This window comes from Balaenoptera physalus, assembly GCF_965194825.1.
Source record: "Balaenoptera physalus genome assembly, chromosome: 14".
NCBI lineage: Eukaryota > Metazoa > Chordata > Mammalia > Artiodactyla > Balaenopteridae > Balaenoptera > Balaenoptera physalus.
In genome coordinates, this window is record NC_138893.1 from 52,564,142 (window position 1) to 52,588,934 (window position 24,793).

The window sequence follows — 24,793 nt, forward strand, 5'->3', positions numbered from 1 at the left end:
CTTAGGCCTGTCTTCCCAGAAAGTAGTCCATCATTCTCTCTTGTGTTTTTGGACTCCCACCCTATTTTATAGTATGTGCCTGTGAAATATACAAGAAGAAGGAGATATTACAATGCTGTAGCGTTGTTAAGAAAAGTGAGGACTGATCATCCCACCTACGTAATTTGCAGGACCCCATGCAAAATGAAAATGTGGGACCTCAACTTTTAAAAAGTGCTATTAAAGGTACTAGAATGCAAAGCTTTTTTCCGTTCTGCCAGTCTCTCTCTTGACTATGGTATTTTTTATTTGCTATTTAATGTTGTTCTAAGTAAAGAAATAAAGTTTTAAATAATTAGCATGAATTTTGCCTTTCATCTTTATATTGTGCACATGAGACTTAAAAGCTAATATAAGAGCATTTAGGTTGTGTGTGAATTATCAAAATTATACAATTTGGATTTCATAGGTTGTACATACATATGTATTTTGTTCTTACCAGAACAATGGAAACACTGCACAAAATTAACTCAACTGTTTTTTAGTTCACTTCGTGATGTGTGGACATTCTACCAATATTCCCTACCTTCAGATTATTGATAAATAAGAAAGGACTGAAAGGAAAAGGAACTGTGAGTTACCCTATCTTTCCCTTTACTTCTGCTTTCATTTTCAGCAAAAGTGATTGGCTAATACAGAGAAGTAATATGAGTAAGAAAGGATATGATAGGATTCTTTTCTGTTTCATAGAATGCTATTGCCTTCTCCCTGTGTTTGAAACGAGTTCTACTGTGAACAGAAAGTGTGGCTTTTTGAGGCTGTCAGCCCCTCTGCTCCCCACTTACACACACTCACTTTGCACTCCCACGTGTCATGGATACACCAGAATTCTGTGCTGTGGTACATCACAAACACTGTATATTAACTGGATAGCAAAGAACTATAGACACACATATTGGGTACATCTCCTCTGCTCACATGCATGCTCCCTTGTCTCATTAGACTTCATTTACAAAACAGGAATTGAAAGACAAAATTATTAAGAATTTCAAGACAGCAACAGTAGAGCATTAAGCCAAATGCAGGGCTTTTCTGAGCACAGGGCCCTTCTGAGAATGGGAACAGACAGAGGGTTATAAGATTGGGTAGCTGGGAGAGCAGGTGGAACAGAACCTTGACTTTGCCAAAGGAAATGTCTTATTATGAAAATCCCCTAACCTATTGGACTTGATGCTCCCGTTTCTGTCAGGAACATCTGAAAATTTTGTTTATATCTTTGGCTGAGAAAGTAGAGAAGATAGGCGGGAACTCTGCCAATTTTTTCTTTCCAGTTGACAAGGAAACTTCTCTGAGGTAAAAGTGAGAGACCAGGTATTGAACCTATATGACACAGACCTTAATTCCTAATTATAAGGGAAATTTTAAATGCATTTTCAGTGTCCCACTTATACTTTTAAAAGACCTGTTGTCACTTAAAACTAAGAAATGGTTATCAGAGCAAAATTAGAATAAAATTTTCCATCCGGCTTCTTTTGTGTGGAGAATTTGATTTTGTGCAATTCAAGACTATGTCAGTGTGCTTTTGCAAATGTCAGAATTATCAAATTATGTAATGAGATTTATAATAATGTCTTCATTCAGGGTTCAATAAGCTGTTTTCCAGCTGGCAGTTTCCTGGAATTGGACTTTCTTTTGAACTTTGAAAATTGTGCGCATTTCTAAGAGTCCATATTCTATTTCATACTGGGTTTCTGTGCCAAGATTGCTGTTGTTTCCAGCTTTTCCATCAACTAATATTTCTCTGTGCAAAGTCTGTAAAGCCCTGTAAATGAAGCTCTTTGGGTTTGTAATGATTGCTTTCCAACATGTGAGGAAATACCAAAAGTAATTACTGAGTAGGTACTGTGGCTTCCCATTTGCACTTACTAAGAATGATAATATATGTTGGCAAAGTACCTACTCCAAAGCGTTCCTGTCACTAACCCTCAATCACTCCCTGAATAGTAAGGATGAGGTAATGGCTGGAAGTAAAAACCTCTTCCAATGGTTCTGTGCTGTGTGCAACCAGGAGGACGGCTTGTTGTCCCTGGTCAGAGGGCAGCACCCATCAAAAAAAAAAATTAAGCCCCAATCCAGAAAAATTTTGCTATACGAATGACCACTTTGGTTAATCTTGTTTCTAGTGTATTTTCTGTTGGGAATGATCCAGGTTGGCAATATGGGTTGGCTAGTTAATTACCAGATCTTCTCTTCACTTGATGTTGACAAAAATGGTCACCATAATGAGAACTAGACTCAAGGCACAGGATAGATGCAGGTCTTCTGCCTTTTCTCTCTATTGCCTCTGTCTCCTCCTCTCGAGATTGCCTGATGGAAGTGGGCTTTTTTCCACAAGACCTACTTACTCCCATCCCAGAACTGCCTCAAAACCTCACACGCTTCTTTGCTTTTCATAAAAAGGGAGCAAAGTACCGACCAGCTTCTATTATAGGAAATGAAGGGGAACAAAGATTCTCTGTCCCTCCCCAGCTTGATTCTTTATCTTTTTCACATGCCCTGGCTTTGGGGTAGTAAATATACTTTGGTGATTGCAAAGTTAACTATTCTTTTAAAATCACATAAAGTTTGATATCAATGAAAATATCCTAAAAGCCATTAGATATATAGTTTCGCCTTAAAGGATGGATCTTACCTTGCACCTTGAAGTCCACTTTACTGGGAGGCCTGGATCCACTTGAGATGGGCCTTGTAGAGCAGGGTCTGGACTCCAGACAACCTTAATGGACCCCATACAAACACAGACAGCGTATTCTACACTTAAAACAGTAAAATGTGAGGTTATTTGGGACAATTTCCTGAAAATCAGTTTTTAAATCTCTCTGTAGGTGATCCTAGGGTCTATAAGTTGTGGTGTTCATAGCAATTTAACTTCTGCCCAAGAGCAAGGGGAGAGGTAGAGAGACTAATCTAGTTATCTGCAGCCAGCATTTCTTTTCCTCAGGAAAGATCTTGACCTTAGAAATTCCTGAAGCGTAGAAAACCCTTCTCCAGTGTTCAGAAAAAGGGAGCTAGCCCCTTCTGCTAACCCCAGCTGAGTGTGCGGTGTATTTGTTCTGCAGAGGGTGGATTGATAGACAGAACTGCGTTGGTCATGCTTTCCCACCAGTTACACATTGTAGCCATTTCAGGTTCAGCCATGTGTGCCAGATTGAATTAAATGCTTTTTTAAAAGTCTCCAAAGCAGGAAAACATCTTTCTCCAACTGGTATTTTTTTTTACATATTTGCTAATGAGTGTCTGCACAATAAAGATATGGTCTGTAGCTTGTTTTGCCAAGGAGAAATCCAATTTGGCTCTGGTGGATGTTGCTGCTAGTCAGATATAGTTTAATTCTTTAATTGAAGCAGCTTCAAAATAGCTTGTGGACAATGCAGTGTTCCACAGGCTTTCCTAGACCTGTCTGGGTGGAGACCACCTTCACTTTGTGGTTCTGAATCCCCTGAGCTTGTCAGAGTGTCTGTCAAGAAAATGTCTCCTCTGCAGCTGGTTGACCCTGCCGTTGGCCTGTTGGAGCTGTGGTTAAGTCTGTGGCTGACTTCACAGATTTTAATTCCCTCCTTGTTAGCCAGAAAGGTGCTAGCATTCTGCCACCCTGGACAAAAGAGTGAGACAGCTGCTCTCCACATGCTTCCAGGAATCTCTCCACTGGCTCAGCTACTGTAGCCTGCCCAGAAGGCAGCCTGTTATTATGAAGCCTCTATCTCTAAGTACCTTACATGCACTTAACTTTCCTGATTTGTACAAATACTTTGGGGACAGAAAAGTTTGGTGTAAAAGAGGACAAGTTTGGGGAAAGAAAAGATCTGCTCCAGGTCACAGGTGCTTGTGCCCCTCTGCATACCAACACCCAAAGGATGAGTCAGTTAAGGAGAGAGAGATGGGACCTCAGAGTTTGCTCGAAATCTACTCAGAGACCTTACTGGCTTTGGCCAAGTAAAAGCTAAGCTCTTCAAGGTGTGAAACTGTGTCTTAGTTATTTCTACTTGTCCGGTATATCACAGGTGCTCAGCAAATGTAGACTGATGATAATGATGATGATGATGATGATATCTAGACAAAAAACACATATCTACTACCTATTCATTCATTTCTAGTGAAGGCAGGACCTTGTCCCTGGCCTGATTCTCTAAGACTTTGGTGCACGCAAGTAATTGCCCCCATCTTTTTCATAAAAGTGCCACTGTTCACTTGTAACCTTTATCTTTTTTGCCCACTTTTTCTTTCTATCTTGTTTCTGAGTTTTTCTCCATATATACTTTATCCTCTGCTTGTTCTCTTTTGATTGGCTAGTTGTTTGAATTATGTCTTATCTACCTTGGGCCATGCTTTCCCCATCATTCATCCTTTCTAGAATATATTCAGATAACATACATACAAGCACAGGCATTTATAGAAGATGATTATTAATAGTAATATCAGCTGATATTTCTCTGTGTCTGTTACTCAGCAGGCACTGGGCCTTTGCATTCATTATATTAATCCTCACAACATCTTCAGAGGTAGGCACAAGTGTTATCCTATTTTACAGATGACAATCCTGAGGCTTAGAGGGAGAGTAACTTGCCCAAGGTGGTAGTCACACCCAGGAAGTGCTGAAGTTGAACTAGAACCCAAGTCTGACTTCAGTTACTGCCACCCACGTTATAGGTCACAAAAATGATGTCAATGAGGTCTCCTGAGTGAAAACAAACCTCTGTACCAGTAGCCCCCTCACTCTGTGAGGACATTCTCCTTGACAAAGCCCTAGCCACTCAAGCCCAGTCTTCACTCACTGCCTCTCAACTTCTGACCAACTCCAGGTGAAAGCTGTAAGTCACACTCGAGAGCCTTCCTTGATTACCCCAGCATGACTTTGCCACCTGCCCTCATTGTGTTTTGAGAAGAGCTGAAGGAATATTCTGGGGCACTAGACACTGGGATGGAAGCTTTCCCTTACTCTACTTCCTGAGTGATAAGCACCAAAAGAAAGAAAACATTCATGGGTAAGAACTGGTTCTACCTTCCAGGACTGGGCCAGGCACTTTCCCAGACCTCGTCTTATTTAAAGTTCATCATGATCAAGCAAGAAAGGTTTTCATGGTTGAGGAACTTGTGGCTTAAAGCAGTTGACTGACTTACAATGAACACAGATAAATGAAATTTAACTGGAATTCCAATCCAGGGTGCCTGACTCCAAAGCTCATGCTTTTCTGCCTCTGCTAGGATCATACACAAGTGTCTGGAAACCCAGAGTAGTCCAGGGAGCCAACACAACTGCAAAAGCAAAGAGCATAATATAAGTTTTCCATGCTTGGAAATAGTTGACTGGAGTGAATGGAAGGAAAGTTCTTAAATGATTCTTAACAAGATCTTAGACGTTCTTACATATCACCATCGAACATAAAATGTTAGGTTTAATGGGATATTATTTACTTCCACTCCACATAAATAAACAAGTATGGGTGTGTCCACACGTATATTTATGAGATACCCTATGAAGTGTGGGAGGGAGATGCACCAATATTTTCTACTTTCCACACTCTAGGTCAATGGTTTGCCAAACGAGGAGCCCCAGGGGAGATTTGGCAATGTCTGAACAAATTTTTGGTTATCACAACTAGAGGAAGGCTGTGCTACTGGCATCTAGTAATTGTAAGCTAGGGGTGCTGCTAAATATCTTGCAATGCACAGGACAACCTGCCGCAACAGAGAATCATCACGCCCAGGCTACCAAGAGTGCTGAGGCTGAAAGACCCTGCTCTACATTTTAAGACGAGGGAAATGGTACACTTTCTCCCAGGTTCCTGGCATTGTAGAGAAGGGCTTATTCCTAGCATATTCCCCCCTGCATCCTCGGTAAAAAATAACTGTGCCTGGAACCAGGAATCTGTTTAGGAAAAACTCACTGTTTTTTCCTTTACTCTCACACTACTGCCATACTCACAGCAATTCTGACACCGGATGTGTGGATTTTTTTCTCATACCAACCAATTATCTGACACCAGCTGGGTGTCCTACAATTCAATGTAGTTCTGACACTGTCTACCTGGAGTTAGCATCAGATCCCACAACTTAATGGCTCAGTCTCACAAGACTGCCCCCACTTCAGATGCCAATTACAAGTCTCAGGTTGTCCCTGGTACTTTTGACCGACAACCTGGTATAAATCAGCATTCCTGTGACTTCCTCCTCAGGTTTGATAATTTGCTAGATCAGCTCACAAAACTCAGGGAAACACTTACTTAAGTTTATCAGTTTATTATATGATAAAGATACAGATGAACAGCCAGTTGAAGAGATACATAGGATGAAGTCCAGAAGAGTTCTGTGCATAGGAGCTTCTGTCCCTATGGAGTTGGGGTGCACCACCCTCCAGCACATGGATGTGTTTACCAACCTAGAAGCTCTCCAAACCTCATATTTTGGGGATTTTATGAAGGCTACATCATGTAGGTATTATCAATTATTAACTCAATGTCTAGTTCCTCTCCCCTCTCCAGAGAATGGGAGAGTGGGGCTGAATGTTCCGAACTTCTAAATATGCTTGGTCTTTCTGGTGACCAGCCTCCATCCAGGAGCCCAATAAGAGTAGCCGCATTAGAGCAAAAGATGCTCCTATCACCCAGGAAATTCAAGGGGTTTAGGAACTCTGTGTCAGGAACCAGGGTCAAAGAACTGAGGAACTGAGGGTAGATAATAATAATGTATAACATTACTTCAGAGACTCTCTCAATCAAAGAGAACCCAATGAATTTAGGAAACTTGACAATCCTAGTGAAATCAGATTTCTTATCACTTACTTTTCTGTTTGCTGAATCCCAACTTAAATTGAGATTCTGGCAGCCTGATCCTTTTCTCTTCCCTGCAGTGCTCAATTGATTATCACATTTGTTCCAGGTTAGTTCTTCATATTTCAGGCCTATTCTGGGCCTGCTCGGGCTCTGCTCAGGTCTTCAAAGTGCAGCAAAGAGGGGTACAGGGCATCTTAGGGGGTAGTTCAGCAAGGAGTGTGCTTGCCTGTACCTAATTCAGCCAGTGACGTGTGGCCTCTCTTTTACTAATTCAGAGCATTCAGAGGAGCAGAGAGGATGCGGCTGATTTTTATCTCCAGGCAGCACTAGCTCTGAATTTTTAAGGGAGCTTCAGACTGAATTCTCTAATCAGTGAGATAAGATGTTTGGCTGCATACTGACATCTTACCCATTTGATCAGGCCAGTAGTTTTAATTCTAGCAATACTTTTGAATCATAGATTCAGAGAACTACAGTAGTGAAATTTATCTACATACTTATAGTATTTTCATTCATTAATTCAACAAATATTTATTAAGCACTGGTGCTGGGGCTATACTTCTGTCACCTCAGTACATTGCTTTATATCTATGTCTATGCCTCAGTATCCTCGCCTGTAAAAAGAAAAATAACAGTGCTTCCTCATAGGATTTATTGGTGAATTCAGTGAGATAATACATGTGAAGCACATATTAAGCACTCAAGAAATGTTTGTTGACATTGTTGGAAGAAACATGGACCCTGATCTCACTGAAGTGTCTAGGGGAGAATACACTAGTAAATAGGCAATTAACAAACACCGTGAAAACTGCTGAGGGGGTTACCTCAGTGTTCACAGGATCACATACAAGAGAAACCCTAACCTGGACATGGGGCTTCAGAGAGGTTTCTAAGAGGAAATTTCACTTAGGCCGAAACCCAAAGAATGAGAAGGAGTTGGCTAGGCAGGGCATGGGCGGAAGAAGTACCCTAGACAAAGGGAACGGTATTGCTAAAGGCCCAGAGGTGTGGGAGAATAGGCCTTTCAAGGAACTGGAAGAAGGAAAGGAGTAGTACTCAGAGATAACTACTGTTTTCATTTAGGTGTATATCCTTCAAGTTTAATTGCACAGAGACACTTATTTCCCCTCAAAAATAAGATCACCCTATTTTAGAGTCTCTTCTTTTTCTACACACTATAATGAACATCTTTTGACATCATTAAGTATGCTTCTAAAATAGAATTTCTAGTAACTGAAAACTATCCATAGTTGGATCCACCACAATTTGCTTATCCAGTAATTTATTTATTGAACATTTAATTGTTTTGAAGCTTTTTCCCCAGTAAAAATAATGCTGTGATGATCATGGAACCAATTAAGATTCTTTGGTCATAAGAAAAAAAGGGAGAGAAGGAATCTAGGGAACTTAAGCAGAGAAGAAATGGGGTTGTTGAAAAGCTGAAGCACCCAGCTTGGAAAGGATAGGATTCAGGGCAATGAAGAATCCAGGTGGCAGCACCAATGAACATTCAGTCCCCTCAAGTTGCCACTCCATAGAGTAAATCCAGTCCAGCCGCTCTTAATATGCTTGGCCATCCCATTCAGTTTCCAGATTCCCTGGAAAGAAAGTCCAACTGGCCTAATATGATCAGTTACTCTCCTCAAGGAAGATCAGGGAAACTTGATAAACAGTAAACAATCATGGCTGAACCATATCCTAAAAGAAAATCCAGATGCTGTAATCAAAAGGAGGAAGAATTGATATTAAGGCACAAAACCAACAACTACTACAACCATCTTACTGATAAATCTTTGCACATATCTATGATTATTTCTTTGGAATAAGTTACGAGAAGTGGAATTGTTAGGTCAAAGGGTATACAGCAATTTGAGGCTTTTGATGCATATTACCAGGTTATTCTCAAGAAGGATTACTTCTGGCAATTCATCCTTTTTTTTTCTTTTTTTTTAATTGTGGTAAAATATATATAACATAAAATTTGCTGATTTAACCATTTTGAAGTATACAATTCAGTGGCATTAAGTACAGTCACAATGTCATGCAACCATCTCCCATGTCTATTCCCAAAATTTTTCATCGCTCTGAACCCATTAAGCAATAACTCTCCATTCTCACCTTCCCCCCAGATTCTGGTAGCCTCTATTCTGCTTTCCGTATCATGAATTTACCTATTCTAGATATTTCGTATAAGTGGAACCATACAATATTTGTCCTTTTATGTCTGGTCCTTCACTTAGCATGTTTTCAAGGTTCATCCATGTTGCAGCATGCATCAGAACTTCATTCCTTTCTATGACTAAATAATATTCCATTATATGGATATACCACATTTTGTTTATCCATTCTTCTGTTGATGAACACTTGGGTTGTTTCCACCTTTTGGCTTTTGTGAATAATGTTGTAATGAACATTCACATACAAGTTTCTGTTTGAGTACCTGTTTTAAATTCTTTGGGGTATATACCTGTATACCTAGGAATGGAATTTCTGTGTTAGGGTAATTCTATGCTTAACTCTTTGAGGAACTGTCAAACTGTTTTCCACAGTGGCTATACCATTTGGCAAATCATTCTTGATACTAAACTCTGGGAAATGTTTCACTGATATGCTAAACTTCATGACTGGACTATTCAAGATAAGCAAGAATAGTTCAATTGCATTTTTTGCCAAAAGTAACTCTCATTAAAAGCATGTAGTTTGGCATTTTTATAGCAAACTTATCAGTTTTGCCCCAGCCATTTTGAACCCAGACAACATCACCTATCTTGTCTCAATGAGCAGGTGAAGGCAGGTCTGTATAATTCTTTGTGCAAGCTTGTGATTTCCTTCACTTGCAGCATGGCTAGAATTCTGATTTTATATTCAGTGCTTCTGGTGCCCCTTGTATGATGACGTTCTGGGCTGCATTTCTAGGTTGGAGGCTTCCTGATTCTCCATTCCACTCAGTTCTCTGGTTTGGGCATCATCCCCACTGGATTGGGCTAGAAATTCCTCACTACTACTACTGTGCACCACGGAACCCCAGCTGAGCCAGTGCTTCCTCCCACCCTTGCTCAGGTCTGGGATTGATGGGGCTGAGTACAGAAAAACTCTGTAATTTGTTTCAGAACACATTACCTGAAGTCCAGTTGTAGATAAGACTGGCTAAGAGAAGCAAGGGGCAGGGGACCAGACTGGGGGATATGGGTACCTTCAGGCCCTTCTAGTTCCAACTGTTTATTGAGCACCTTTATAGGTGTTCAGGTTCTAGGTGCTATATTAGGCAGCTGTGAGAAAACACAGTCCTATCATCATTGAATTCATAGTCTAGAAAATAAGACACACATGAATCAGAAAATCCTACTAATAAATGTGTAAATATAAACTGAATCAAGTGTCCTAAGGGAAAGAAATTGTTTTCTGAGGACACATAACAGAAATGTGGTCCAGGAAGACTTCCCTGGAAAAGTGACCCTAGAGTTAACATCTGAGCCAAGAGTTAACAAATTTTGTGTGTGTGTGCACCCACGCATGTTGGGGAGGGGTGTGCGGGATAGGAATGGGAGATAATTAGAGAAACAGGAAGGCCCTGTCCATGGGGGAAGGGATAAAAAAAAAATCAATGTCCTTGAGGATAAAAGGCCAAGTAGAGAAAGGTGGTAAGGGACCAATTCACGGTAGAACCACTGGTTTTAGCCACTGTCTCTAGCCTGCAAGCAATGGGGAGCCATTTGGCAGTTTTAAGTAAGGTGGTCAAAAAATGGATTGGAGGGGATTTCATTCCCTCTAGAGAGGGCAGCAGGGAAAATTGTAGCTTTTAGCATTATTTCCAAAGATGCTTCAGTCACATGGAAACTTTCTAGATCTGCCCTGCAGCTCCCCCTCCGGGGAGGAAGTTGGAGCAGCGGGGTTCTTTCCCTTACACGTGAGCTCTGGCCCACCGCCACATCTAGAGCAAAACTCCATGGGGATGTTCCACTTCACTTGTTCTTGGCTCTCTAAGGTCAGCTATCTAGATAAAGAGTGGCTACTGGTGTAGCCTCGTGCCTACTAGAGCTATGTTTTTGTGACTTTGGAAGTCAAGCAAGAGGCTCCACGATGGAAAAATATTTGTCATTTGGCTGTCACACTTCAGTGCATGTACACTTCCCAGAAACAGAAAATATTGAGATTAAACAAGTTTAGGCACCTGCAGCAACGCCTATCAGTGCTCAGGAAAACCATGACCTTTGAACCTTGCGAAGTTATCATTTCACTACCATTCAGCCCTGAAAGACCTCCCATCAGTTTCAGGAGGTGAATCTTGATTTGATCATTCATTCAATCAAATATTTACTGAGTACCAATATCTATGTTCACAGGCACCAGATATGCAAAAGTAAGCCCTGATCTCAAGGAGTTTCCTTCCAACCATCCTTAACCTTCCCAGTACATGCACACGTGCACACACACACGTACACACACGAGTTATGTTTATGTTTTCAGGGCAACTTAGAGCATAATTGTGTACATACTAGAATACAACTATTTTCATGAGGCTAAAAAACATCTTTCAAGGAATAAAGAGAAAAAGAAGCAACGTTTATTAAATATTTCTATATATCAGGCACTAATAGATATTTCCAGGTGTATTATCTCATTAAATCCCTATGAGGAAACTGAGTTTTATTTTATTTTATTTTAAACATTTTTTATTTCTTTAATGTTGTATCTATTTTATTTATTTATTTTTGGCTGCATTGGGTCTTTGTTGCTGCGCGCGGGCTTTCTCTAGTTGTGGCAAGTGGAGGCTACTCTTTTTTTTTTTTTAACATCTTTATTGGAGTATAATTACTTTACAATGGTGTGTTAGTTTCTGCTTTATAACAAAGTGAATCAGCTATACATATACACACATCCCCATATCTCTTCCCTCTTGCGTCTCCCTCCCTCCCACCCTCCCTATCCCACCCCTCTAGGTGGTCACAAAGCACCAAGCTGATCTCCCTGTGCTATGCGGCTGCTTCCCACTAGCTATCAGTTTTACATTTGGTAGTATATATAGTCATGTACCACAATGCTCATTGCAGCTCTATTTACAATAGCCAGGACATGGAAGCAACCTCAGTGTCCATCGACAGATGAATGGATAAAGAAGGTGTGGCACATATATACAATGGAATATTACTCAGCCATAAAAAGAAACGAAATTGAGTTATTTGTAGTGGGGGCTACTCTTCGTTGCAGTGTTCTCATTGCGGTGGCTTCTCAGCGCAGGCTTCTCTCGTTGTGGAGCACGGGCTCTCGGTGCGTGGGCTTCAGTAGTTGTGGCACACGGGCTCAGTAGTTGTGGTTCACGGGCTCTAGAGCACAGGCTCAGTAGCTGTAGCACACGGGCTTAGTTGCTCCGCGTCACGTGGGATCTTCCCGGACCAGGGCTCGAACCCGTGCCCCTTGTATTGGCAGGCGGATTCTCAACCACTGCGCCACCAGGGAAGCCACGGAAACTGAGATTTAGAGATAATAAATAACTTTCCAGGATTTGAATATATATCTTTCAACTCTAAGCAAATTAATTCTCCACTTTTGTTTCTCTGTGAAGCCTTCCCGGAATCCCTTGGTCATAAATAATTGTTTTGTCTTCTGAATTCCCTAAGTTCTACGAGTGGTTCCCGCTTATGTGGTGTTTACTTTAGTCAGCCTCGTTTTACAGAGAATTGCTTACATGTATCTTGACCCCTAGGTTCCTTGAGGACAGGAAGATGTCCTGTTCATCTTAGTATCACTTGGGCTGAGCAGAATATCTGCATGCCACTAATATGTGCTCAGAAAATGCTTGTAGAATGGAAGATGTATTCGCAGGCCTCACATGGGTGGTCAGAGCCTAAGGCCACAACCCAGCACCCCTTCCCACTCCTAGTTCTGTAGTGTAGCACCAAGGGTCTCATGGTCATGCAGTGTGGACCACCCAGGCCACAAGCCCAAGCCCTGATCACATTTCCATCAGCAGCTGCCCCTTGCCACCTTTCCAGCCTAGTGGTGCACACTCCGAAGCTACAGTCCACTCCCAGGAAGCCAGACTCCAGGTTGAGGTCCACGCAGGTTCTGGCAACAAGACTCCTTCCCTGACCATACACCCCGCCCAGACTGGGTCACATGTATGATACTATACGGTCTCATAGATTTCTCCATTACCATTAGTTCTATTGAAATTAATTGCATAACTCATTGGCTTAAGGACTATTATTCTTGATAAGAATATAAACTTCATGATGGCAAGAACTGTATTTGTCTTATTCACCACTAATGCCTAGCATGGAAACTTAAACATAGTACACATTCCATAATTGAATTCTAGCACCTCCTATAAGCCAGGCACTCTACTAGGCATGGGCTTTAGGAATGAGTTAGTAGTCTTAGACCTTGAGGAACACATGGTTCAGTGATTAATCCAGTAAATTCTGCAACCATCTGTCAGTTTCTTTCTTTTTTCCCATTTATTTTGGTTGAACTTACTCTATATACTGCGTTTTCCAGCTTTCAGACCACAATTGACTTTCTGACAAATACTAAAGAAAAAGAAAAGATTTAAAACCTCTGTCTTTTTAGTGTCATCTGTTATTAGTTTTCCCTCTCCAACTAATAAATGGACTCTATTTTTCTTCAACCTCTTCTCATGTCTGATACACTTAAAGAATGTTTGTTTGGGTCTCTCTTTGTCCCTTGAAAATTGCAATGCATTCCTTGCTTTGGATCTTTTTATTGTTGACATGAAAAGCTATTATATTTGCCTTCCTTCTTTATGACTGTTATTGTTTGAAAAGTTCTCTTTCTATTGCATCTTTCATGCACTGTCTTTTTGTTGTTGTTGATGTTGTTAGATATATATGTGCATTCTTTATTTTTTTCCTATCTCATCTATGCATAAAGCTAATTTTTTCTGCATTTTCATGTCATTGCCTTAAGAGATATTCAGGAATTATTCCATTTGTTTAATTTTATTTGTGATTATATAAATGGCACATATTCATAGCAAAATAAAAGAAAGGAGAAAGGGAGGGAGGAAGGAAATATAATTTGATTCTGCTGGTTTACATGAGGGAGAGATAAGGACAGTGAGAGAGGGAAAGTGGAGTTTCTTTAAAAAGAGGTAGGCTAAATAGAGAACTGAGAAAAGAATAAGGGTGAGAGAGGAGTCTGAAAGTGGTGCACGGAGCTAAGTAAAGGTGCAAGTTTCACATTCACTTTGGCTTTAACCTACCGTCAACTGACTTACCAACCCAAATCCTAGATTCCCCTGAGGGGAATCTACATTCTACTTTGATTAAAGACTTAACTATGAAAGAAAAAACTCTAAAAGTTTTAAAAGAAAGCATAAAATAGCTTTATGAACTAGACATGAGGAAGGACTTCTTAAACAACACAAAAAGAAATAGATATTTTATGCCCACTAGATTGGCAAAAATTAAGAAGTCTGAAAATAACAGGTGTTAGCAAGGATGTGGATCACAGGGAACTCATACAGACACTGCTGGAGGAAGTGTAAGTTGGAATAATTGGAATCACTTTGGAAAACAGTTTGGCATTATCCTGTAAACCTGAATATTTTTATACCTGCGTGTAACCCAGCAATTCCAGTACTACAGTTTGTACTATAGAACCGTGCTTCTCTAACTTTGACAAGCAGCCGAATCACCTAGAGAGCCACACAATCTGGGGGCCTCACCCCTGGAGATTCTGATTCAGTACATCTAGGATAAAGTCCGTGAATTTGCATTCCTAAGAAGCACCAGGTGATGAGGCACTGCTGGTTTCCAATCACAATTGGAGTAATGCTTCTCCAGATTTCTTCACCTGGGTCTTAGGAAACAGGAACAAGAATGTTCAAAGACACATTGTTCATAATAGCAAAAATCTGGACACAACTCAAATATCTATCAGCGAATAATGGATAAATAAATTGTAGTATTTTTATACAATGGAGTATCATACAATATTGAAAATGAATAAACTGTAAGTACACGCAACTACCTGGATGAATCGTTGAAGCATAATGTTAAGTGAAAAAGGTAAGTCAAAGAAAACTACATACAGCGTGATACCACTTTTATAAAGCTAACAAATTAAATAATATATTGCTTAGGAGCAAATATATATATATGGATAAAACTAAACTATGAAGGAAGGGAATGAAAAACATAAAAATGAGAAAAGGAAGACTCACATAACTAAATGCAACAGTGTGGGTATTATGGTAGCTTTTAAGATGGATGGTGGGTTCTCATATGCTTCAGAACTGTCATTAAGTTACATATATTCTCCTGTATATGGAAAACATATACATAAGAACTTGAAGCTATATTTAAAGAAAATTCTCACAGGTTGAAGAAAGGGCTTAGTCTTTCTGATTAAAAGTAGTCCCCAAATACAGGCAAATTAATGCAGAAACTCACATTGACACATTTCTGGTAAAAATTCAAATATCAAGGATAAAACATGACTCCTATAAGCATCCTGGCAGGACACAAAAGATAGAAAACAAACAGGCTAACCAAACATAGAAAAGAATTCACGCTAGCTTCAAACTTCTCTGCAACAACTGCTGCAAAAAAATAATTTCAGAATTTATTTGGAAAAATAAATGAATATGACTAATTAAGGAACATTTGAACAAAGAAAGGAGAATTATAGTGAAATGAACTTGAATCTCTAGATATTAAATGCTAACTATAATAATGAAAATGATGTGAAACTGATTTTTTTTAAATAGAGAGTTCAGTGGAAGAGAATAGAAAATCCAGACACAGAATTATATATAACATTTCTTATCAGTATATGTATCATGATATACATATCATAAACTATTATATATGACATATGCATATATTTATATATGTTTATATGTGTTACATATAACATGATTTTAAATATATGTTATATAATACACATATATATGTTATATAATATTATATATCATTTATATTATATATCACAATGTATATTATATTGTATATATGTGTGTATGTATTATATATCTGTATATGTATATATAGTATATATGTATTATAATATATATACACATTATACCATATCATATATTGTATAATATATACAATATACATTATAATACAATATAGTATATACAGTATATTATATATTAGATAATGACAGACATGATAATGTATAATATTATATAATACAAACATTTATATTTCATATGTATAAATTTTAGTTTGTGATAAAGATGGGTTTAGGGATAGGTTATTCACTATATGATGCTACAACAACTAGTAGATAATTTAGACAATAGTAAAGTTAGTACCATACACCAAAATATTTTTCAGTGAATTAGAAGTTTAAATTTTTAAATGATAATATAAAAAGAACTAGAAAAATTATCAGTGAAGATTGATCTTACCCTTGTGTGAGGAAGGACTTTCTAAGAATAAAAGAAAAGGAAGAAATCAAAAGAAGAAGATTGATACATTTTTCTATAAAAATTTTTGAAATTCTTCATGTCAAAAAAATCATAAAAAGTGATAAAAAGCAAACTACAAATTTGGACAGAATATTTGTTTCATAAATATTCCAAAGGATTCTTACCACTAATATTAAAAGATATGTTACAAATCAATGAGAAAAAGGTGGACATACCATTGCAAATACTGTGACTGTGATAATCTCTTCACAAAGATTACTTCAAATCAAAGACACAGAAATTGTAGTCAAGTAAGAGCAATGAATTTTTTTTTCATCTATATGATTGACAATAATGAAATATTTGCCATTGTAAATATAAGGAAACCATATTTAACAGCCATCCTAAGTCCACTTAAAGTTAATTAAGGTAAATGGGCAAGGCTTAGTGCTCAGAGCAGATTTGGAGCTATTCTGGCGACAAACGAGCTCTGGGACTTTGTTCTGATTTATTCAATTCACCAGACGTTTTTAAGCAGCTGATGTTATAGATGACCACAAAAGGGAAAAAAAAAAAAAAAAAAAGATTATTAAAAGATGAAGGCTGAGAAGACATGATTGATGTCTTTAAGATCTTGAATAGCATGCCTGCACTGGAGAGTATGTTCACTGAATTCCAGAAATGGGGGGAGGGGGGAAGCTCCTAAACAAATTAGGAGGCCCTATTTACATGGTGAGTTATAAACACTGAAGTCATTACCCCATAATAGGATTTAAGAGCAAATACAAAATATGTTTTGTATCCAATATAAAAATAAAACATGATAATAGCAAATACAGTAGAAATTAAGGTGGTGGTAAATAGGCATTTTTAAGTTCAAACACCTGTGTGGATTACAGATTGAGTATTTATTAATCAGTTACAAATGGACGCTGGAATGTTTAAAAGCACCACATTGTTTTTAGTTTAGAATTATTGAGGATGACCAAGAATTAGCACCATGGTTTGCAGACATTCTTCTGTTTGTATTTTCGCCTCTGGAATCAGGACTCTGGTCTCCTGTCTGGAGGAACTTCATCCTCCTCCCACGACATTAAGAGTGGCAATATTTGGAGGATGATATGTTGGATTCTCACATTGGTGACAATCCTAAAGATTGGAAATCTTCCATTCTATAATTAAACAGAAGTCATAAACCAGTATGAAAGTAAAGTCATAGGAAAAGAAAGTTGAAAATTCAAGGCCCAGCTGGTTGGTCTTTTATATGTGAAAAACTGATTCATTTGCTTTGTATGCCACTCGGGGTTTGCCCCACTGACATTTCCTCATTTGGCCAGTTGCAAAGGCCACTTTAGATAATGCCCACTTCATTATGAACCGAAGATGAGCGCTTCATTGGGGTGACCATGCTTACAGGGTTAGGGTCTCGCTGGTCCTGATTCACCATACTCCTGGTAAGAAGTGGATTCTGGCCTGCGTGTTTGTATGTTTACTCAGAACACCCGAATGTGTGTCTATCTCTGACTCTGTGCCTCTCTATTCTCCTCAGGACTACTGGCTCTCTCTCCTTTACAAGCGCCTGATTGGCCCCAAAGTCTTGGCTGTGCATGTGGCTGGGCTCCAGCGGAAGCCACGGCCAGGCCGAGTGATCCGGGACAAACTAAGGATTTATGCTCACTGCACAAACCACCACAAGTAAGTCTGCAGAGAGAGGGCACAGAAAGCCACCCCTGGGGAGCTTCAGGCCCCTTTGAGAATTTCATACATGGGACCCCTTCAAGACTTATTGAAAACCACTTCTGGATTCACTTTACCTGCTCTTTGCAGGTTTCAAATGATTTCTGATAAACAGCTTTTTCTCCAAGTAAACCCCCTTTCTCACACTTAGAGGATTTATTCATAAAATGTTCATAAAAATACATGCCATTTGTTCATTTACTTCTTCATCCAACAAATTTTTACTGAGCATTTTCTCTCAGCCAGTTGATGTAATGTCCAGGAGGCTTATTTGTATGCCTATGCCTGAACCAAGGCTAGAGATATAAAATCTGTTCCTAAGATACGCCAGGCGAGCTTGAGGAAATAAGTCTACATCTCTAAGATGCATTTTCGAGAGCTATACCACTAGAAACCTAACCATATACCAGTGCATCCCAAGCTGAGAGTGTCCAAAAGTAGTCAGGCCAGCTTTAGAGCTATTTCAGTATTTGGAAAACCTTTTCAGCTATTTTAAAGGTTAAATAAAATCTAGGCTTCCTTTTTTTAGGGGGCCGGACTTTAAACAATCAGCACGGTAACAGGTATGATTATCCTCTTTTTCATCTGAAGCTCTGGTTGTCAGAGTTGTCTTTTAAAAAATAGGAAAAATAATTAGTAAATAAATAAAGTTTGGCAGATAAAATATTTTAAAACGTAAGGTTCATAAGGTAAAAACTTAAAACTGAGCCTAAAGCAAAACCCATCAGACCAAATATGACTTTCTTACATCACTTTCTATTTAAGGAACAGAGTAGGCAGCTCTGGAAGTAAGAACTTTTCTCTTCCTGCAGAGAAACCTTGTGTGGAGTGGGAGTGAGGGAGAAGGAAGCAAGTGCCTCCAGCCAGATCTTCATTCCTGTGAGCCTGTCAGGAGCTGATCACGGGTAGTGGAGGCACAAAGAGCTCCAGTGGTCAGGTTACAACAGACGCTCCTTCCCCTTCCTTGATGACAGAGGAGCCAAGCCAGTTAATTTATCATGATAAGATTTTTCAAAGAATCACTCTGAGCATAGCGGGGTCAGGGGCCAGTTGTCTTGTCTGTAGATACAAGTGCCTATTGTGGATGAGCGGAGGCTGGTTTGGGCAGAGGCCAGAGGCTTTCAACGTCCCCTTTGCTCAACAGGAAGCTCAATCCAATACCTGACAGAGAGTGACTGCTTTATGGCCTTGGCTGGAGTTATCTGATCACCACACAAGGAAACATTGTATTCCTTGTCTCCACCCTGGCCTTGAGGTAACCACCCAAAAGGTGGACCCCCAGCTTCAAGAGAGAAAAATTACTCTTGGCACCTTTTGTCTCTTTTGGGAAGCACATCAGTATGTGCCCTTTATACTACAGGTCTGAGGACACAGGGGAAAATGTCAGTAGCCAAGCCACGGGCTTAGCAGAATTTGAGGGTCTTCACAGAGGTCTCCTCACATTGTTTCATCCCAGTGTTCATCCTGACGTTCTTTGACATTCTTGTGGGAAGTTGTCACTAATATTCTGAATATACCATGCCCTCAGGGCCAGTGCCTCATGCATTTTTGTATTCTTGGTGTCCAATAGAGTGACTGGCCTAAGGAAGGTCTCAGTGAATGTTTGATGAATGGGAATGAATGCAGAAATAGGGCATCAAGACATCACTGATGATTTACAGTTCTAGCTCTCTTTCCCTTTGCTGTTACCACACTGGCCAGAAGGAAGGGGTGTGGTGGAATGGTTAAGAATTCTGCCATTCACTAGCATCAAATCATTCATTGCATTCAACATTCTCTCTCCATCACCAGGTCTCCTCTGCTTTCTATGGGAAGTCACTCCAGAACCTCTCTGGGGAAACGGTGCCACTGTGCTTCTGTCAGTTCCATCCCTCTTTCTCCCTGTTACATAAAAGAAAGAAATGATTTTACTAATCTATTCCACAGATGACCTTAGTGATTACTGGAGTGAAGGTCTTTTTGTTCCTATTAGAGAAGAAAGCCCACAGTGGATACGCTGAGCTGGCTGAGTTTGCAGATCTTCTCCATGTCAGTGGGTGTCCGGTGCCTTAGATAGGTGGGCACAAAGAAGTGTCTCTGCTCCTTCTCTGTGGGAAGCCACGTGCCCTGTCTGTGCCCCCTCATCCTCCACAACAGTCATGAGGAAGCACTCCTGGTTCACTTAGTTTATTTGTGGCCAAAGAGGCCAAGGTCACAGAAATGTCCCAGAGTGGTCATATTAGCTTCACGCTGTCCAGTCTTGACCAATACTCTGAAAATATATATCCTTGGTCAGAACAGGGAACTGGGTGAAAAAGTATAAGTTTACCAGTAGAATAAACCAAAGAAGGGGCCTTTTAAAATAACTCCTGCACTCCAGTCTGTATTGAACACTTGCTACATGCCAAGCATCTTGCCAGATATTCGCATTTGTATTATCGTATTAAATTCCAAAGGTTCTATGGTATCACACGTATAGGCAAGTAGCAACATTAATAATGTAAAGATTTTTACATTTGGAAAGAACCCTTAGAGATCTTTGGCCTGGTGTCCTATATAACACAGAAATGCCCTTTACAGTCTCCCTGACAGTCATGAACCTCTACTTGAATCCCTCACTCCCTCTCATGGCATCTCTTACATTGTGGGTCATTTCTGACCTAGTAGAGCATTGTCTTTTATGACTGATTTAGGATAAAGAGTTAGATACTCATACCAACACTAGCAGGTGCTTTTCTGCTTTCTGTTCTAGAGCCAACAAATTAGGACACTGGCAGCATAGCAGTTCTCACCCTAAGTCTTCTTATTCAGAGAACGAGTAAGTTTTGACTAGGAAACCTTCTTTTTCTAAACCATTCTGCTAACACAATGTATGTTTCTGGGAGGAGCTGAGGTCCTTAGCCAAGTTCTGAACCAACTGGAGGCTGGTGGATACTGAAGCAAAATTGAGCCTTTTGGGGTTCAAGTTCATTTATTATTTGCAAAGCACAACTTGCTGTTTCTCAGAAGAAGTTTTTTTAAAGACTCATAAAAAGGTTCCTGAGGCTTCTTGGACATCAAATAGCTCTTACAAAACAATATTTTGATGAGTTAAGTGTAAATGAATCAGAAACATGTGGATTAAATTTCCCTTAAAATACACAGGGGCTTTGAAATTAGGGAAAAAGATGTTTGGCAAAACATAGCCTGACTTTTACCGAACCCAAGAACTTTGAATTAGATTTGGAGACAATGGACCAACACAGTTTTCAAACACATAGACTTTCACTGGAAATGGCCACGGATTTCAAAGCATCACCCTGCCTTCCCTTTCCTGGTCTCCCAGCTTCACCAGAGACATTTCTAGAACAGGGAGTGTTTTTCATCTGTAAGTCAAGATGCCCCTCCCCGTAGGACACCCCTCGCCTCTTCTAACCAAGATACTCCAGTCCCCGTCCCCGCTTCTGACTCACTTCCTCCCCCTCCCACAAGGCAACACAGGGATGGCAGGCAGCAAAAGAATAGCAGAAAGATGAACTCCAGATACATGCATTCTCTGCTGGTGACAAAGTCTCACCATGAGGGAGACATGGAACAAGATAGATGTTCTACCAGACAGAAGGGGAATTAACTACGAGAAGCAAAAGCCCCCTGGACTTGACGACATCAGAAGGTCGGCACTTGCCTCCAGTCCACACCTTCAGTAAGACCCCATTTCCTTAGGGAACAGATAGTCCTCCAAGATTATTTTTCTGTCGGCAGAGAATGTACATTCTTCAGGAATCTGGATTCTCAACATAGTACTTTCAGGTTGGTGCTGCATTCCCCAGCCAAGGATGTGTCTTCACAGCCAAAGGCCTCTGCTTAATGTCCTTGCCCATCAGCCAAGCAGGGAAAGGGATGACCGAGGGGGTCTTCAATGTCAGTTCCTACCTGAGGAGGCTCCGTGAGCTCTGTGAGAGCCTCTGCAAGTTGGTGTCTGGGCTGGCTTTCAGTACTGGCTTGTCTCCCCCGGTGGAACTGTGTAAATGGAAATCAGACCACTGCCAAGCAGCTTGAAAAGATAGCTTTCCCTGAAGCAATGGTGTGATTTCAGGTCTCCCTCCCACCCACCACTTCCCCACATCCCTCCCTTCTCCTCTGCGATCTCCAAGGGCTCATTCTGCCCCAGCTCTGCAGAGGAGAAACTCCTAAATGCAAACACGCAGCTCTGTCCGCCTCTGCTGCTTGCCTTTGAGAAGGTTGTTTGATGGGAGTTAGCAGAAGGCTTTACCACAGTCTGTGAAAATTGGTACTCACGCATGCCTGCTTTTGCTCACACGCTGAAGCCCGCAGTGCCTGTAGTTAATGATGTCTTCCTCAGTTTTGCACACAGCTAAGCTAAGCTTAAAGCCCACCTATGGAATATAGTTGGTGTTCTTTAATGTTGGTAAATGCTAACATCGGCTAGCAGCATCTTTCTTCAGATCTCTGATGACACAAGTCTGCGCAAATAAATTGGCATTCTCTTCTGACCTAACTCATTGGCTCCAAAAGCTAGTTCACATGCTTCAGGGGATTGAGAAGAAGGACCAGAGGAGGAGGGACCAAATAGAAGAGTCATTTAATAATTTATCAGAATATCAATTCAGGTATCCAAAAAACCTTGAATGCAATAATGTACCCTCCTACAGATGCAAGAAAAATCATCAGACACACAGCCGAAAGGGTATACTCTGGGAATTCTTCTCATAACCTTAATGGATTGCTCTAGGCAAGTGGTTCCCAAACCAAACTCATCTGCCAAATATCCTGGAAAGATTTTTTTTTAATATCGATTCCCAGACCCCAATCACAAATGGATTAAATAAAGGGATGAGACCTCGAAACTGTATTCTGTATTTTTTTTTGAATCCAAGTGATCACAATGACTGGCCCTTGGTCACTAAACTCTTAATTAGCACATTTAGAGGCATAGATGAGTGACCCAGAGGCTGAGGTGTGCTGTTTCTGCAGAGAATGATATTTTCCTGTGGGCACAGTTGACTTAGAGTTGCTCTGAACTTCTCCTTTGAAAGCAGGACAGGGCCATTTTTTCTGTTTCCTCTCGTTAACCCATCCAGATGGGCCCCTAAGGGACCCCTTAGAAACAAAGTCTTTTTTCCTACAAGAGAGAAGGAAATCATTATAGTCTTGTTGATGCATGCTAAAAGGCTCTTGCATGTAGGCATGTAGTTCTCTCAGGCTCCTGAACGTCCTGTGCTGGTTTAAAAGGATTCCAAAACAGTGAATAGTTATATAATCATGGGGTAGGTAAAGCAGCAAAAGTAGAAATCAAAAAGGTCAATAAATTTGACTGCCTAGAAGTTTTGAACTTTTATACATCAGAATACAATGCAAACAAACTGAATCAGTCAAAGAAAACTGGGAAAAATTTTGCAATATACATGCAAACAAAGGATCACTATCTTAAGTAAATAGTTTTTATACATCAATAGAAAAATGGGCAAAGGGCATGAACAGTCAGTTTACAAAAGAAGAAATGAAATGGCAAAGAGGCAAATGAAAAAAAATACTGTGCCTCAGTGTGAATTTTTTAAAAATACAAATTAATACGACATTGAAATCCCATTATCACCTCTCAGGTTGAGAAAGATATTGTAAAAGGTTAATATCCAGTGTTCTTAGGGGTATGAGGATATGGGTGCTGTCATACATAGGTGATCAGAGCAAACTGATACAAGCTTTCTAGATAACATCAATATTATCAAAATGTGTATATTAGTCAGGATAGACGAGGTTATGCCCTGATAACGAAGGACCTCCAAATCTCCATGGCTTTCAATAAGAAAATGTATTTCTCTTTCACTACTTGTCTGTCATGGCTCAGCTGTAGCTCTGCTCCACATCGTCCTCATTCCAGGACGCAGATCAATAGAGCAGCCTCTGTCAAGAACATTGTCAGTCTTCTGGCAGAGGGAAAAGAGACATGGCAAAATATGGGCTGCTTACTAAAGCCTCTGCCCCAGAGGTTTTAACACGTCCACCCACCCTGCATTGACCAAAGCCAATCGTGTGATCACTCCAGTGTTCAACAGAGCAGGGACAAAAAAATCTTCCCACAGAGAGCGGCACCAACGGGGTATGAACCAGGAGATCTGGTGAGGAATCATACACTGCATTCCCTTTGCCCTAGTGTTTCCAACTTCCAGCACTTTATCCATCAGAAATAATCATGAAGTGCAAAAAGTTTATATAAATGAAGTCCTGCATCACATAATTTATAATGGCAAAAAATTGAAAACAACGTAAGTCCCCAAAGGAGGAGCCTAGTTAAATAAATTTCTATGATTGAAGAACTTAATATTCTTTTATAAGTGAAGAATATATAATAACAATAACATGGCAGCATGTTTAAGATGTTCACGAACTAAAAAAACTGGTGAACAATGTGATCCCAATTATGTAAAAACTGAGAAATATATATGTATGTGTCAAAGAACTCAGTAAATATTTGTTGAATTAATACACTAAAAAATACTGGAAGGGTGTCTACCAAAATGTTATCATATCTTAAGACACTTGGATTATGGGGGATTTTTCTTTTTCTTCTTTGTGTTTCTCTATATTTTTCCTTTTTTTTTTCCAATCAGCATATTTTACTTCCATATTCAGAAAAAGATATTTTGTTTTCTAAAATTATTGCAATACATTTAAACAAAAACAAAAGGGGTGTGGTGGGAAGTGGGTATCTTCTTTGCAGGACACCACAGTAACAAGGCCTTCCTGTCTTTGAAGGGCTAGGATGGCCAAGAACCATAAAATAAGTGCCCTTTCCTGGGGTAGTCCTGTTTCGTGCAGCCTATAAATGATCTAGAAGCATCTAACAGACCACTGTGTTTCCATCTTTCCCTCTCTCGCTCTCTCTCTG

The 24,793-nt window shown here is 39.9% G+C and overlaps 1 protein-coding gene across 7 annotated transcripts in view; it reads left to right on the top strand.

The window, feature by feature from the left end:
* Positions 1-24,793, top strand: part of HPSE2 (heparanase 2 (inactive)) — a gene marked incomplete at its 5' end in the record, with an annotated part of 626,538 nt that overhangs the window by 577,203 nt on the left and 24,542 nt on the right. For all 7 annotated transcript variants that reach the window (XM_082425203.1, XM_082425208.1, XM_082425205.1 and 4 more), the window contains one exon: positions 17,738-17,883. In XM_082425203.1, coding sequence (XP_082281329.1) covers positions 17,738-17,883 — 146 coding nt within the window. The remainder of the gene's footprint in view (positions 1-17,737; positions 17,884-24,793) is intronic.